The sequence below is a fragment of the Poecilia mexicana genome, unplaced genomic scaffold (genome assembly GCF_051168715.1).
Source record: "Poecilia mexicana isolate PSO_F unplaced genomic scaffold, ASM5116871v1 scaffold_5, whole genome shotgun sequence".
Classification (NCBI taxonomy): domain Eukaryota; kingdom Metazoa; phylum Chordata; class Actinopteri; order Cyprinodontiformes; family Poeciliidae; genus Poecilia; species Poecilia mexicana.
This window is the reverse complement of record NW_028263374.1, coordinates 26289974-26307417: the sequence shown is the minus strand read 5'-3', so window position 1 is coordinate 26307417 and position 17444 is coordinate 26289974. Positions and strand designations below refer to the sequence as shown.

General features: G+C 37.6%; 1 protein-coding gene across 5 annotated transcripts in view; it reads left to right on the top strand.

Annotated features, from left to right (window-relative positions):
• Nucleotides 1-2327: 2327 nt before the first annotated feature.
• Nucleotides 2328-17444, top strand: part of LOC106921002 (transcriptional enhancer factor TEF-5) — a 34382-nt gene continuing 19265 nt past the window's right edge. For 3 of the 5 annotated variants that reach the window (XM_014992397.2, XM_088005804.1, XM_014992394.2), the window contains exons 1-3: nucleotides 2329-2499; nucleotides 2840-2965; nucleotides 16146-16400. In XM_014992397.2, the coding sequence (XP_014847883.1) occupies nucleotides 16277-16400 (124 nt within the window). In that variant the 5' untranslated portion in view covers nucleotides 2329-2499; nucleotides 2840-2965; nucleotides 16146-16276. Of the gene's footprint in view, nucleotides 2500-2839; nucleotides 2966-16145; nucleotides 16401-17444 lie in introns of all 5 variants that reach the window. The other 2 variants (XM_014992400.2, XM_014992398.2) reach the window with 1 other exon arrangement.

The window sequence follows — 17444 nt, the reverse complement described above, 5'->3', positions numbered from 1 at the left end:
TTATGATTGTATCATCTGCTGCGAGCAGAGAGCAGGCAGCTGGCACATAATAAAACAGATTCCAGTTGCAAGATTTTTAGAGACACCCACGCTTTTCTCCTCCTGCCGTCTGACATGTCGAAAGCCTCACTCAGGATGAAAAACCTGTTTGCACGGAGGGCCTGGAGCAGAAGTGAGAGGTGTGTATTCTGCCTGAACCTGCTCAGGCAGTTGTCCAAACTCGCAAAATTAAATGAACCCTGAAGCAGGCGGCTCTTCTTGAACAGATGCTGTAAGGTGAGTTAGTCTTCCACCTCCCACCCCCGCCTCCCACCCTCCCTATTGTCTGTTTTTGATACGGGACTTTCAACAAAACAACTCCCAACATAAGTGTCTGAAATTGTCTCATTTTGAAAGATCGCATTGTGTGTATATAAATTCTCCATGTATAAACATGCATTACTGTTGGATGTTGCAGCCACATTGATGACCAACAGAAGGAGCTGTTGCTGGATGGAAACTGAGATTCATCTGGTTTCACCTGAGAAACATTTGTCAGATGTTGAACACTCATAACTTTCTAACAGAATCAGTCTTAGAATTAGTCTACTTTATTCTTCAGACATTATATGTTATGTGAAAAAATTAAAATTAAAGGTTTAAAAGCAGATGTCGAATGCTTACTGAATGAAGCTCAAAAATATTATGACAAGCTGTATAATGACTTATGATGAAGACGTAGCATAATAGTTAGATATTACAAATCCAGGTAGACTTGATGGACAAAAATGGAGATCAATAGAAAAGCAAAAAATTCAAATAGAAGTTTCAATTACCTAACGTCAATCTAGTGTGTTTGCTAATAACAAATAAGGAGCAGTAATATTTATTTTGGAGCATTTTATATAAGGTTAAAACTTAATAAACACCAGCTCTGCCAAAATATTTTGTGAATCAGTTTTTTTTTAATCTGTAATAGACTAAATAACAAAATATGATAAATAACTTTAATATAGGGGAAAAAATCTTCCTTTTTTAATTTAGCTTTAGAATATTGCATTTGTCATGTGCAGATGCAGTGAGATACATTGAGTTTGTTTTACGTCATTTCTTTAAAATCTAAGATTAGATTTATTTCTATATATTTTCTCTATCTGCACCAAATTAGTCATTTTGACACAAAAACACTTTGACTTTGTTGTTTCTATTTATTTAGAACATTTTGAATATCACAAACATCTTTGATCAATTCAGTGAAATCTGCACAGATATACATTTTTTCTATATATGTGTAGTATCTGTGAGTAAAATAAGAAAGTATTCCCTTACATAAACCTACAAAATAGGATGCTTTGTAGTCCTGGACTGATGATGGTCTTTACATGACACCCCAGTAGTGTAAATATTTGCTCTCCTTGATATTCGTTTTCATTTTTACATAGGTTTGTCCTTTGCTGTACTACTTATATACAATACATGGGCAAACTAATTTAACATTTTGCTTCAATAGATTAAAAATACCAGTAAAATTAATACTTTCTGCCAACAAGTGGCACTTTTGTTCAAGTACCAGAAGAAAAATTCATCCAGGAAGCTACAGTACCACACTAGTCACTCTAGTGACTTTCTTAGTCAATGACTAGCCTAAACTAGTCAAAGCCTGTGTTACATTAGTTCACTATTTGGTATTAACAAGCCTGGCGTATTAATTAGTTGACATCACTTCTGCTCAATAGTTTTTTTTTTTTTGTTTTGTTTTTATTTTAACTGTCCAGCAGTGTAACAATCAGAATGTTTGTTTGGGAAGCCCAGCAGATGTACTTTCTCCAGTGGAGCATTATGACGTTCACTCTAATGCTGACAGTTAACTTTTATTTATCTTAAAAGTTAACTGTCAGAACCTGAAATATGCCCTAGTTGACTGGTGGAAACAAGTTCAGCTTTATTTGTAAGCTGTCACTTTAAATGTGAAACCTAATTGATTAGTTTAACCACATACTTTAAAATCAGTGCTCTGAATTTTGCATTTATGCACCAGACATCTGTTCCATTTCAATTCCTTACAGGAAGGACTCTTTTTCAATTTTGCTTTATTTTATTGTTCCTCTGGGATAAAGATAACTTTAAGTTTAATTCATGTTCTCTCGAGGAAGTTCTCTATATTTTTATTGACTGGAACAGAACTGCGTGTGCTCTGTCAGACAGGTTTCGGGACCGGAAGCCCCAGTGTTCAGTGATTGTAGGCGCGGCCTGGAACCGAGTCTCGGCCCCATGAGCCTGTTGATTGACGCGCACCGATGGCTCCTCCTTGAAAAGTCTTTCTTTCCCCTCCCCCTTCGTTTTCCAGTGTAGTGCGTTGATTTCATACCAAAGTCATACTTAACATTCCACTTATACTGTCAAACCTCTGACAAATATTACGGAAAACAACAAGGCGCCAAATTATAACAAAGTTACTAAAAAGCGCACCTGGCCTCACTGGGAAGAATAGGGGGACTGCCAGAATTTAAAAAATATAAGGTAAGTTCTCCACAAAAGTTCCCTCTTTCTGTTCTCAGCCTTTAGCGGGGAGATTTTTCATGCCGCTTGCCTCGGTGAAGTTTTCAGATCATTGTCATTTTTCACATTTTTCCGCGGAGCTGCCTGCGTTGGGAGGGAAGAAAAATATGTGGAGATTGATACACGATTGTGTTTGACTTTCCCAGAGAGCAGGGGCATCTTTGACAGCCTCTGTATATTCATATTTACACCAGATGTCCGCTTATTGGCACACATTATATTACAAAAAAAAGAAAAAAAAAGTTTCTCGTTTTTACGCAGAAGAACCGAGCCAACATGTTTTATGTTTTCTGTCGCGCAGAGTTCCCAGCTGGATCCAACACTTCCAGCCTTGAGGATTCCAGCAGTTATATCAAGTGGTCCAAAGAGACACCGACACGATTTGGAGGAATAACTTCGGACTGGTTTGGAGCTCTGCATCCTGAAGGTAAGACAAGGTCCTCATCGGTCAGCGCAGTTCAGTCAAGGCGACGTTTCAACGCAGAACTAAAAGTAAATAAATAAATAGTAGTAGTAGTAGTAATAATAATAATAATAATAATAATAATAATAATAATAATAATAATAATGATAAAATGTTACAAATTAGTTTTGCTCAAGATGACTTTAAGATTGTCAAACAAATTTGTTGTAAAAAAAATAAAATAAAAAGAATTTCAGGGGAGATTTTTATCAGCAGCTTCAGTAACTTTCCCTTCAGTTTATCCAGTAGCGCTGCTATTTAAATAAAAAAGAATGGGAACAAAAACACACTGTTTGCTTTCAAGTCTGTACACTTTAAGACATACATAAAACAATGTTAATCAAAGCTCTGGTAAATAACAATTTTAACCAAGTTTGGACCAGTTAGTTTTTTATTTTATTTTATTTTATTTTATTATTTATTTATTTATTTATTTATTTATTTATTTATTTATTTATTTATTTTTTGTAGAGTTACATTTAGGACACAATAAGATAAGAAACAATAGAAATTTACATTACCAGTTTTACAAGTATATATACAAAGTATATGATTACTATGATTGATTGAATTTTACCATGTGGGATCTTTGCTTCTGTTTAATAAAATATTTTTTGTAACATCACAAGGTTTTAAGAATGAAAACTATTATTTTAATCAAATTATGTTTTTAATTTTCAGCATGATTAGAAGTTTGTGTAAATAATTAAACTGAATAACTGCCCAGTGTATGAATTTATTTATATATTTATTTATTTCTATGATCTTAGCTTTACTTTTAACTTTACTATGAATGATTTTAAAAACTTAAAATAATTTTATTACACCATTTTCAACTTGATGTGTCTCTTTCAAACTTCAAATCTTCTTTAACAAGTTATTCAATAAGATGCTCAGTTCCTCCTGTCTTTCTGAGTTTTCTCTTCTCAACTGCCAAAGCATGCCACGATACTCTGCAAAGTCCTACTAAGTACATAATTCATAGGTGAGGATGTGAGATGCATGGATATGCAACAGGCTAATTGTATAATTAGATACAACCTCGGGCTACACCTGTCCTCTCTGTGTGTGTGCCCTTGGCTCAGCCTAGCTTCACATTTTGACAGAGTTTTACGTTTTGAGTGGAATAGAAACAAAACAACATTCCTAATTTGTGCAGTCATAAGAGCTGCTCATTTGAATCACTGACAATCAACAGGTTTAACTTGATAGCAGAATGCAGTCCATCTAGTTGGTCACACTGAAAAGATCAATCTTTTTAGTTCTTGGTCTGACATATTATTAAACTCTATCAATTATTACTTTTTACATGTTTAAATCATTTCAACAAGATTGTGTGATTATGAACCTCAGTCTTTCTTTTAAGGGGCAAAAAGTTTTTGCACAAGTCTTGTTTGACACAGATATCTCATGCCATGAATTTTTTCATGACTACTTGAAGATAAGTTATAGGTCAAATTAAAAACTTAGTATTTTAAAGCACACTCAAGAGTTTCATGTAATTTGATTACTGTGAATGAAATGTTCTAAAATGAAAGTCTTCCTCAGAACAAAACAGCATATCTGTAAATAATTGAGACTCATCAAGTCACTTAATAATAAAATCTGTAAAGTCTTAAGTATTTTTTGCAACAGTGACAGAGTCCCTCTGTTTGTTTTTAGGCAGTGTGAATATGCCGGGCCTCTGTGGTACAATGTGATCTTTTCTTCCTTGTAGTTTATGTTTCTCCGCTTTTGCAGATTTTTTTGTAGCTGCTCTGTTGTTGTGTGAGAGAGTGAAATGCAGAGGAGAAAGTTTAACAACTCAGTGGGTGTAGGGGTCAATTAAATTATTTTGGGTTAGTGTCTGTTTTTAATGCCCCAGCTGTGTTCCTCCAGGTTGTTTGCCGAAGCCAGTTAATTGCCATGTGTGCTCCTCACTAGGCAACAACAAAAAAAGGAAAATCTGGATTACATACATGATTACAAACTGTGAATAAATTATTTTGCAAATAATCCATGGTCTTTGAGTTATTCCCACGCTGGGGCACATCTTCATGCCCTGCAATGCGTTGCTCTGTTGACCGACAGTAGCTGCTTCACTCATTTGTGCTAAACCCACAGAAGACCAGCTAATGAGCTCGTGCCCATTTGTGCAGGCATTGGCTGCCTTTTAGCACCATCCCCAGAAGTGCTTGTCCAAATGGCGGACACTTACCCCTCTGTAGGGCCAGAAGTGAACAAATACAGCCTCACTTATGTCTGTATGGTGAGGACACAGGAGAAAAGCCTGCAGCTCTTAGCGGAGCGTCTTTAGTGGCAATTTAGAATATAATAGTTGCAGAGGAGTTCTTCTGAAGAGGACAACACGACATGAGCTGTTTGTTGCACTCACTCAGCAAAAAAGAAAGTGAAAAGTTTCAAAGCAAATTAGACCAAATCTTGTAACATAAACAAGCTTCTTCACTCTCAAATTCCCCTCGAACACAATTTATCAGCACTGTATTCACATTCATGCACTGCACATGTTTACATACTCTCCAAACCATCAGGTTTTCACAGATAAGCCTTTTGGCCTCTTGTTCGGACCACTCAGGGGAGGAGCCGGGGAGTGGCCTAGAACAGTGTTCTCTTTGTGTCAGCTGTCCACAACTTGTTAAATGTTTTAGTTGTTCTTTTCTCTGGAGACCAACTGGTAGGACTGAAGATACCTAAAAAAAATAAAATAAAATAAAAAAAATGTGGTCAAAAGAAGACGAGCACAGAAGAGAATATCCAGGGCAATCCCAATCTCTGTTACAGATAACAGGAGACTTACTCCTATCTTAAGTCTGTCTTGCATTTTATAAGTGTGTGTTGGCTTTTGTGTGGGGCTGGTGTGTCTTTGTGGAGCTCCAGTGACCCAAGGGCACTCATGTGAAACTACTTTAATCCCTCTGTGCTGAGTGTTTTAGGTTGGGGGTGATGATCTCCTTCTAAAGCACAATGCTCATTCATTTCACTCATATTCTGAACAATCATACATGCATCAATTGTGAAACGGTGCCAAAAGTCGCAGAATTTGGCTCTGCTTTTTGTGTTTGGTTGCAGTTTTTTTCTTGCGAAATTGTCGTGCATATTACACTGATCAAAAACGTGGCTGCTCTTAATGCCTTGAATTATATAGTGAGATGAATTATTGGCTGGGTGCATTCTGCCTCATGTCTTAAAGGTTTCACAGATTATGGCCTGTGACCGCTCCCTTTACCACAAAATGACCAATTCAGGCTAGAATGGCTTCTCCGCTACGTTCCTTGGAAAATTTCCGATTAGAATGCTGATTCAGGCTGTTGGTGGGGGGAAAAAGGCCCTGTGGCTTACTTTGTCTCAGTCTTTCCCTTTGCAGTTAGAATCAAGCCCAACTGTTTAAAAGTGTGACATTGGACTGTAGACCACATAGCCAGGAGCATCAGCTATTAAAATAGAGCAATCAGGGAGTGAAACTTATGTTTTTGCTCTGACTTGACTTGTGTTTACCTGCCCTTTGTTCTTACCACACTCAAATTTGTCTGTTTTTCACAGTATGTGATACTTTCTAAAGAAAAAAAAGAAAAAGGACTCATTTTAGATCATTTTAAGTCATGTGTTTTTCTTCAATCTCAACAGTTTTGCACCAAAGCTGTGGATTATAATTTTTGCATGCAACACATTACTGTGAGGGTCATTGTTTTCTTTGGGCCCGCAGCTGGTATCAGACTGCAAATGTTTGACTTGACAAGCGGCACATATGTTGTGTGTATGTGCGTGTGTTGATGTGCATGTCTCAGATTTTCCCTCTGCCTCTTGCCGTGTGAGCTGCTGGCTGTCCAGCACTCCTCTTACTCTCAGCTCTGATTGTTTCCTGAGTGCCGTGCCAGATAGGAAGTAGGAGGAAGTTATTGGAGGAGCTGGAGAGAATTTATTAGGGCCATACACAGACACAGGAGGCAAAGGAAAGGGTGATGACTCCCTGTATTTTGAGAGGGCGCTTGTGATTTCATGAGTCTGGCTGAGCACATGTCCTAAATGAACAGTTGTGTTACAGTCAAATGTATGTGTTTTGCAGAAAATCCTTTACTCTGCAGTCTCTGTGTCGGTCGGAATAAAACTCTTGTCAGTGGAGCTTTCCTGGCCTGCAACCTAAAATGTTTTCTTTATCTGTAATCTGACCTTAGAGAGCAGCTGCGCCTTCTGCCGCCAAGACCTGTTGTTTCTCCCCTTCAAAATGTGTGTTTGTGTGACGCGGCTGCGAGTTGCGGGGTCTCGCTGTGACGAAAAGCGCTGACTACATCTGTGAGACCCCCTCAACCTTGACACAACGTGCGGTTTTCATGTGGAGAAGTTTTCAGGCAGGGATTTGTTACTGTGTGTAAACTCGAAAGTTTGTCAGAGGTGTATTTAGGTCCCAGCTAAGCAGGGGGGCTTTTGGCCGCCAGCAGCGGTCTGGTTTTTTTTGCCAAGAACTGTCACAAGCCCTACAGCAACTAAACAAAAGCTGAATTTCTAAAGACAGGAACAAATCGTGCTGTGCAGCAGTTTGGAACTAGAAGGAGGAATATACAATCTGACAGGAGAAACATGAAAGGAGGACAACTTTGAAGGATCAGCACTGAAAGAGGCAGATTTGAAGGAAATCTGCTTGCAATCTGCATCTCGACTTGGAGTCATGATAGTGGAGGTATACATGGCTGTGAATAGGAACTTGGTTTCTCTTAGTTTTTGAGGGGGATTGAAAAGGTTCTAGATTGTTTTTTTTACATTTCTCTTAAATAAGAACATACACCTCTTCATACAATGTAAAGCAAGTATAAAACAGTTTTGACAAACACGGTATCATTAAGCAAAGCAAATTTGTACCTAACTGTACAGGGTTTCTGCAGTTAGCATCTTCATAATTGCTGTAAAGATGCGTAAGCTCGTTTCAGTTCATCAGGCCAGTAATCAAACTTGTTTCATTTTTAGATTATTCTCAAGAATGTCTCAGTAAGTTTACTATTCAATTATTCTTTAGTCTGGCATTAAGATATGCTTTATGACAGATCACACCATGTTGTTTCCACATGAAAATGTTACCTTTGGCATGGCGTTTTTGGGGGTTGTGCAGGACCAATCTTCTTCCAAACATTGTGTGTGCAGTGACGTACCACGTTTCATCTTGTATTTCAATGGCTTGTCCAAATGCTCTGCAACAAACTTTAAACAAGCTGTAATTCTGTTTTTCAGCAGTGGATTGTTATGCAGTCAGTGTGCATAGAGGGATTGCAGTTCATTACTTTTCTTATTGTTTCTTGTGGGAGAAAAAAAAAATTGTGCATGCCATTTTCAGGATTTTTGAAGCTCTTTGTGAGTGGGCCTTGGACAACTGTTGATTATTGCTTTGACTCAGGCCGGTTTATGAAGAAATCATGTTTTTCCCCTTTCAGGTTATTTCTATAATGTGTGGAGCAGCACAATATGTCACAAATATACCATTGTCACACTGTCAGTGTGTGCAATATTCATATCACAAAGAACTGTCTGGAGTGCAGTACTTGTTGGACAATACAGCATACTTTATGAGTTCTAAAGTTGCATTTTTCATTCTAATGTAATATTCAGCCAGTAGGACAGAGTATCACGGCAACAAAAGCTCACGTTAGACACATATGGCATTACCAAAAAATGCTACTGATCTCATAAAGTAAGAATAAAAGATTAGAAAGAGTGGAAAGAAGAAGCAAATAGGAATATATCGTACCTGACATCTTTTATATCATCTGAGTATTGTGCTCATTGGAATTTTTGAGATGCAGCTGTAACTGTTGAAATTATTATTTTTGTAGCAGTTATGAAGCTGTTGTTGTGAAGGTCTCACTGCTTTTACAAATTCACCTGAAATGTCATCAAGCATAATGTAATATGTAAATATAAATATTGGAACTGGCAGATCAGATAAAAAAAAAAGAAAAAAAAAACTTAAATATTTATTAAACTGCTTATGAGTGCATCTATAGTTTTTTATATATTTCTGATGTATCTGACAACAGACTGAGGTCAGATGAATATTTTGTCAGTTTTACTTGGATTGATTTAACTGAACCACTATTAAAGGTTGACAGAGACAAGATGATAGCAACAAAGAAGCATCGCATTGGAGAAAACCATGACTGCACATAGCCACAGTAATAAATGGACAGATTTGTTTGTTGTAATTCTTTCTGGTATTTATTGCAGTTTCCATGAGCTCATGTTTTAATGCATCATTAATATTGAAAGTCTCTTATGGTTGTGAAGCAAACACATGAATCTCCTCAGCTTAAAAGTAACATATTGCATGCAGTATATGCCCAAGTGAGTAATGATGCTTGTTTGGCTCTGTCGGCTCTCCTGGTTCTTATGGTGAGATGTTAGCACGTGTTTCTATGTCCTGTCCTGTTATTTGTTAAATTTTGTTTTAAAGTGTATTCAGACACAGTGGAGTAATTCTCAATAGTAGTTTTTGACATGGATCTAAATGACATGGATCTATTCAGTCTGAGAACATGATGTTTGTGTTACGAGGAAGACGAGGAAGTAGAGTAGTAGTCAAAAAATTGACAAATTTGGAATCTCGTCAATTTTAATGAATAGGAACTTGAAGGGATCCCTACTACCTGAACACACTGCTTATGATTTGTAAGGTTTTAAGGCTCTTTTACTTTATGTGCAATGGGATCCCTTACCTTATTTAGGCCGCATTGACAGCTTTGCTCCATGTGACCCGGCAGCCTCAGAGTGACTCATATGAATTACTGGAATTCATTAGTACACAATCCAGTCTAGGAGGGAGAAAGGAAACTCTGCACAACTCCAGCCAGTTCGTAGTTAAATCTGAAGCAGAGATAAGCCGATTGCTGAAAACAGATGGCAATATGATCACTCTGGTGTGCGCTGGGAAAATAGGAAGAGGGATTTCGGTGCATGAATGGTGCTGTTTCAGTGAATGTACAAGGAGCATAGCTTTACAGCATTATTTACATTCCTGCTGCACATTGGAATTCTGAAGCGTGTTGGTCTCAGAGTCTCATGGCGTGACTCCCAGAAAGTAGGAGGGGAGGTGTGTTATTGATTTTTTTTTCCTCCTTTTTTGTAATGTGTGAGAGGATAGTGTGATTCAGTCTGGATATTTATGAAACTCTCCCATCAAATGTCTGACACATGGGATTGTGAAGTTACAGAGGACTTCTAAATTGAAGTTAGAAGTTAAAGTAAATTGATTTCATTAGTATTTATGTTTTGTTTTAGTAAGTGTTAATCATAAAGAACATATTGTAAGGACTTAAAGCTTTTTTTTTCCCCCTTAGAATGTTTGCAGTTTGTGAGTATTTTGTTTCACACCAAAATGGATCCAACAAAATTTTAGTAAAATCTTGATTAATTTAATCTACATCATTAAACTTTATATAGCAACAAAATCAGAAATTCTTAAAGTGGCTTTATTATGTCTTTTCCAGACACAGAGTGCCACTTTATAGCACAATTAAGTAGCTATGTTACCTTTATTTGTTATAAAAATTCTGTCTATATACAACCTAATTTAAAATACTTAACTTCGCAATTTGCCTTGAAATTGGCCTCTTTCTCTTCAAGAAGTTCCTGCTCTTTTCAACACTAACTTCAGCTTGTCATCATAACGTTGCTACTGTCATTTACAACCATTCTTAGGAGCGTTGGACTGAAAAGTAGTTTGTATGATAAACTCAGCAAATGCGCAGTTCCACCAGCTGTTTGCTCATTGCTGCTACCACTAGTCTGGAGGAGCTGTGTGGAGAAGGTGGGAGGTAGGGGTGCTCTGTGAGGCGGAAGCTCATCTGGAGACTGGTGCTCTGAGGAGTTTTGTGGAAATAGGTGGTGATTTGTGAGAGCAAGCATTTAGGCACCCCCGAATCCCTAAATGCTGGCTGCCATGGGAGAATCAAGGATTCCTCAGACATGCATGAAAGAATCAAAGCAACACCCCAGTTACATTTTTGACGAGGGACTAATATTAGATCATGTAAAGCTCAAAATAGTAAAATTTTTAAATTTCTGTTCATAAAACTGACTCAAAGTTTTATCATAGAAATGACCCTGAGCTAACTTTTGTAACAACCACAGAGGACATATTGAAAGATGGCTGAACAGACGTTGCCCTCCCTTTGGTCTGAGCTCTGAGCGTCATAATGCTGGAGCGATTCAGTGCTGATGTTGCATTCCAGCTGGAACAATCCCACTGTTTTCCAGACCCCAAAGTGGACGCCTAAATTGGACAACAATCTGGCCCCCCTCACCACATTCCCTCCCCTTTCCAATACCGCTCACCTCTCTTCCCCCATGGACACCCCTTTTTTTTCTCCCTCTGCTCTCCAGCCAGTCAACCAACCCACTCCTCCCATACATGCATCCCCTGGTCTCCTGCCCTTATTTGGGTAGAGACATTCTGAGTTAGAGGGGTGGAGGGTGGAGGGTAGAGAGGCAGTGAAGGGAGGGAAGGAGGGCGTTGAGTTGACACAAGGGAGGCAGGAGGAGAAACAGTGAGCTCTCGCAGGCCTTTCTTAATAAGGACATGTCTGGAATTCAGGCCCCTCTCGCGGCGAAGAGCCTCTCTTTTGCAGCACCTCTCTCGAACACACTAGTGTGAGCACTCTGAGCTCCGCTGAGGTCGTCAGATCGGTCATTGTGTCGAGCACTGTTTGCTGCTCTTCACAGCTCGCAGTGCAGAAGAGGTTTGTGGTGTTTTCTCTGCTATAATTGGACATAAACAATAGTGCAGCCACTTCTCCCTCCCTCACACTGCCACCAGCCTTTAATTACTAAACCGGTTACCGCACAACACCTGCAGTTTCATTATTGATACATGCTGTCTACTAAAAAAAAAACTTCACATTAGACTGCTAAACTGCTGCTGAACGTAAGAGATGCTAAAATCTCAATGTAAGAATCACTTTTATAATGAAATTAGTGGATTTTGTTTAATTTTTTTTATCTCTTGGATTAAAGATGATTAGAATTTTGTTAACTTCTAGTTACTCTTCTGATAGGAAACATACATAGGACTGTGAGTACATTTCCTTAAAACATCAGCTAACGATTATTTAGTACACAATTTTCTTAACATGTTCTTCTATTCATAAAGTATTCTTTTTTAGTACTGGTTCCTTTATTTTCTACACGTTAATAACAAAATGCTACCAAATCACAAACTCAGTTTGTACAAACAGTTCAAAAACAAGCAAAAAGCAAAATCATCACACTAAACTAGACATGTACAGTCTTGGCATTTACTTCCCTGGATTAATGCAGTGGTTGGAGTAGGATGCAATGCTTCTGATTAATCTAATGGACTATTGTTGTGTGTAGATTGTGTAATCCTGAGGGACCCAACCTTGTGATCTGTGTGGTCTGAGGAGATTATTTGATCTGCTGATGGGAGCTCAGTTTTAGTGTTGAGTGATCGTGTTGCAAGGCTTCGTCATGAGGGTACCGTCTCAGCTAAAATTAACAGACTGACTTCTGGATATTCATCAAACTGTCATTTGGGTTCAGTCACTGCAGCTGATTTCATGTTGCATGCAGTGGCTTTAATTGGACCATGAGCTACGTTGACAGCAAGTGAATTGGGATTATAAACTACATTGTACAATATTTTTAAAAAGGAGAGACATCAGTTTCTAGGCAATAATGAGTTTCATATCAATGATTAGCAATCTCTTGCACATTTTTTCACTGTAGATGCATTGATGAGACATGTCAACGCAAAATTCTTGTACAATTAAAATAGACTTCTGTGCCCTCTGTAAAAACAAAAGTTGTTGCATAAGCATTATTAGGTAAACAATCAGTTTAGTTTAGGTATTTTTTATTGTACAATAACAATCAATCCTAATATTAAAACTAGTCTTGCTAAATCAGCTTAGAATGTAATTAAAGTTTGAATAATTTATTTGATCTGTTTGTAGTTATGTTTGAAATAAGTGTAAAAATAACATCTATTTCCAGATGCTCCTGTTTGGCATTAAGAGTAGATGTCTGTTAAAACAATGAGCCATCGAACAATGCCATATGTTATTGACTTTGTAATTGCATTGCATTTCTATATTGAACTAAGACTTGCATAATGTCTTGTCCAGGAAAACGTGGCTGGCACATTTTATGGATTTGTAAAAAAAAATACCATGGCATGAGCATTGCAACACAGATACCACATGTACTCCACATATGTGTATCTGCAACAACAATTCCGTAACTGCTAAGTGTCGTAACAATGATCCGTTTATAAAGTTACTTTTCCTCATGCCATGCTGTCTGTCCACATTGATGAAGATCCACTTACCTCAGCATGCCGAATGCTTAAAGACAGCAACATGGTTTATTTTCTGATTCAGTTAAGATAATAAGTATTTAATCATTGACAGGCAGGGGCCATTATGAAAAACATTTAGATGGCGACACTGAAGAGTGACTGACTCCATCTTTTCCAACTGCAGCACAACACTGCAGTACTGTTCACAGAAATACAATGTATGTGCAGGAATGAATATACATTTATGTTTCACAAAATGAGCTTCTTAATCTTGTTTTTAGGTTTTTAGAGATGACGACAAGACTTCAGTTTAAAGAAGTCTTGTCATTTTAATGTGGGATTTTAATGTGGGAGTGAAATGTGCTGGACTTAGTTAGTAATATTTTAGTATATTAATCTCTATTTTTAAAAAAATCTATTTTAATTTCTTTTTGAAGAAAATATATGTATAGATGTGTTTTTTATTTGTGTTGCTGCCAAGTTCAATTTAAACAAAATTTGGAGCAAAACGGTGGTATCTGTGATTTGTTATTGTTTCAATAAAGTAAAAAAGGGGTAGAAAATGGTTTTCCAAACCTCCCTTACTGTCACATCGCCTCACAGTCTTTAATATAAATAATAAAATATGGCAATCATGCTAAATTCTTTGAAATCATTATAGCTGCCTTAGTCTTGTCTTGTAAACTCAAAACGGTCATATATTTGGTTAAAATGTTTCATTCCCCTGTATTTATCCATTTTACTTCACATTAGTCAGTGTCTGGTGAAATGTTAAAACAGAAAGAGAACCATCCTGGGAGGATCATTACCTCATTGACTTTTATTACTGAAACAATACAATGTCAAAAAGACAGCTTGAAAAATATTTAAGATCTTTTCCTGCAGTCAGCTATAATCCGACCACATTGGGAAACAGTTCCCAAACCACAAGCATTCTCAGAGACCAATGCTGATTATTGGGGTCTTTAAACTTTGTTTTATGAAATATCTTGAATTCATCTAAGCATTCGAGAGAAATCGAATTAAAGTATAGTGATAGTGACATGGCTGTGGAAAATAGAGTGTTATCCTTGTGCTTTACATGAATTCTCACAGCCCTCTCTCCTTTGTATTGTTATAGTGAAAACATTATTGAGGGAAAAGGAGCATCAAACGAGCCGACAAATTCCAGTGACTAATGTATTTACAGAGTATCTAAGAAGTATTCGCTTTGGAGATCAGTTTGCTAGAATAATAACCAAAGAAGTATCCATAGAAACTTCTAACTTGTTTGCTTGTTGGTTATCTCAGATCAGTGTGTTCATGTAGTCATGAAACTTGCTCGTCCAGCTCAAACAGCAAAAGAGTTTCCAGGCTTCTATTTAGTTGCCTAACTGGTTGAGTGTCTCAAAGAAAGAAACTATGGCTTGTAATTATCTGACACACAATTCTCAAGAAAGTTTTAGTCATGTGTTGTTTGAATTAATTCTCTACGCGGCTTTGGTGCTGTCATTACTCATACAAAAGTAAGTAAATCTAATAATGATTTAGCGTCGCTTAAAACAAAGTTATATGGATTTTGCGGATAATCGTTTTACAAAATGATTATCATTTTGCACCGTCTTTAACAGTGAGCTCTAAAACTGTTCTCTTACTGAGGAGTTTGTTTAAAGCTTAACTGTTTAGATGTTCTACCAGTTTGCTAAAGTGATGTAGGTCACACATTGCAAAGTATTTTGGCAAAAATAACATGAGAATTTTGCTAAATTGGCTGTTGAAAAGCTGAAGCAATCTTTTCATGTAACTTTTTGCTGTAATCTGACATGATATCATACATAAAGAGCAGCAAAGAGACTTGGATGTTCTGCCAGTGCTCAGCCAAACTTTAAAAGCTTTGCCCTTCTCATTGTGATGAGTTATTCTTGTTGACCTCATTCTTCCTTTAATCAAGACTCCTTCCAGTGTTGCCTAAATCCCATTATTGTTTTATGGAGTTGTTAAATTTGTCACTCATAATTTTCCAAACACATGGTTCGTATGCAATGTTTCTAAAATGTTAACCAGAAATAGTTCCACATGCTCTGATTATATCCAGCAGCATTTGGTGGGAGAGAAATTGGAGCATTAGTTTAGTGGAGCCTATGTAATGGATGTGATGGATTTTTCAACATTTGATTACTTTTTCTGCATTTTCGTTACATCTGTCAGTAGGGCACTCTATAATATTAGAGAAAAACGGTTAAAGCAGAAGACAAAAAGTGGGCGGAGTAGCTTAAGGTCAGTTGCTGTCCTAGGGATAAGTCAATATGAAATTCTGGCCCTATATAAATGTCCGATATTTATGTTGCTGACTTCACCATTGTTTCTCTGCTTTAATTTAATTTCCTACAATCCTGTGCTGCATCACTGTTACTTTCACATGACCAAAAAAGTACCACATGACCAACAAGATAGAAATAAATATATGTTGTTAATATTGGCAGCGTTATTTATCGGACCGATGCTGATATGTTAAAAAATTATTATCAGCCGATCTCAATGTTTTTGACGACATATTGTGCATTTCTACTCCTAAAAGCTCTTGCAATAAATATTTTCTGTTGAATTCTATAGATTATCCAGACAACAGATATGTTTTTAATGTCTGGGATTTACAAATTTGAACCTTAATACAAGTTGGATCTGCCTATGCATCCAAAAATTTGGGGAAACCAAAATGTGTGTGAACCTTTTTTGTCTCATATTCAAAAAAGAAAGGTTACCTCACTGTCCATAAGAGTTAGGCATTGTGAAATTATAAATAACCTTAATTGTGACTGAAGCTTCACTGCTGATTGATAAAAACTTCTGCACTGTTTTGTTCCACAGATTTCCCACTGATCCTTTGATCTTGGGGCTCAGGGTCGGGCCCAGGGGGAGCCGCCACCATTGCGTCCAACGAGTGGAGTGCCAACGGTAGCCCAGAAGATGGGCTGGACGGGGAAAATGAGGACAAGACCATGGACGGAGATGCAGAGGGCGTTTGGAGCCCAGATATTGAGCAGAGTTTTCAGGAGGCCCTCGCCATCTACCCTCCCTGTGGCAGAAGGAAAATTATCCTGTCAGATGAGGGAAAAATGTATGGTGAGTACATGGCCAGAGCAGCACAAGAACAACAATTACAGGGATATAAACCCAGAAGAAGTGCTTATTAATAAGCACTTATTAATAAGTGCTTATAAATCACTGCAACATATATGGTTTCTCCATTAATTAGTGGAGAAACCGTATATGTTGCAGTGATTTGGGGATTAAAACAGGCAGATTTATACTCTGCTGCTTTAAAAGCAAATAAGAAAATGATTTTTCTTCCTCTTTCGGTTTTCATGTCACAACTTAAACCCAGAGGTGAGCGTTTTCTTTCCACAGGTAATTCTGTTTAACAGGTCTGTACCTGTTGAGCTGTGACCCACGGGCAGGTTCTTCCAGTCACACTAGCACTTTCAGAGGTGGTTATTGATGTCCTGAAAGAGACTCAGCTCCTCTTACCGCCTGATTTATACTAGTCTGTTTTTGCAGAAGGTTCTTATTTATGACTTGGTTTTCACACTCAGGCTCTTCCTTCTCTGCCTTCTCTCCAAACTTGTCTTTTATCACTCAGCTACAATCAGTTTTTTTTCTCTCTCTAAACTTGCAGTACTAGCAAACATTGCCTGTGGGTGACTGGTTAAAATCTTCTGTTTGATGCTGAATCACTTGGTTATATTAAAGACAATTAGCACAGCATGAACCAAGACTTAAGAACAAAAACATTGCATTGGCATCCTCTGCTGTTGAAGTATTTAAATATCCATGTGGTTGTGTTGTTTCCTGCCATATGTTCATAAAATTGCAGGTGTTGAGTCCTTGATGAGCTTAAAACCTCCAGATGGCCATACTGGCAAGTGTTCTAGCAGAATCAATAGCATCCAGGTGCAGCACTTTAATCACACTTCTCTTTAATTATTTAATTATTTGGGGGGTTGAGAGGCGTGTACACATGTTTGATTGACAGTGCTAAGGGCCTCCTCCTGGTTCTGATAGGTCGTTTCTGAATGAGCGGTGCATTTGTGTAGATGACAGTCGGAGCGCTGGAAGAAGGCAGAGGAGATTGATTTTTCACAGATTATCAGTCTCATATTATACTCT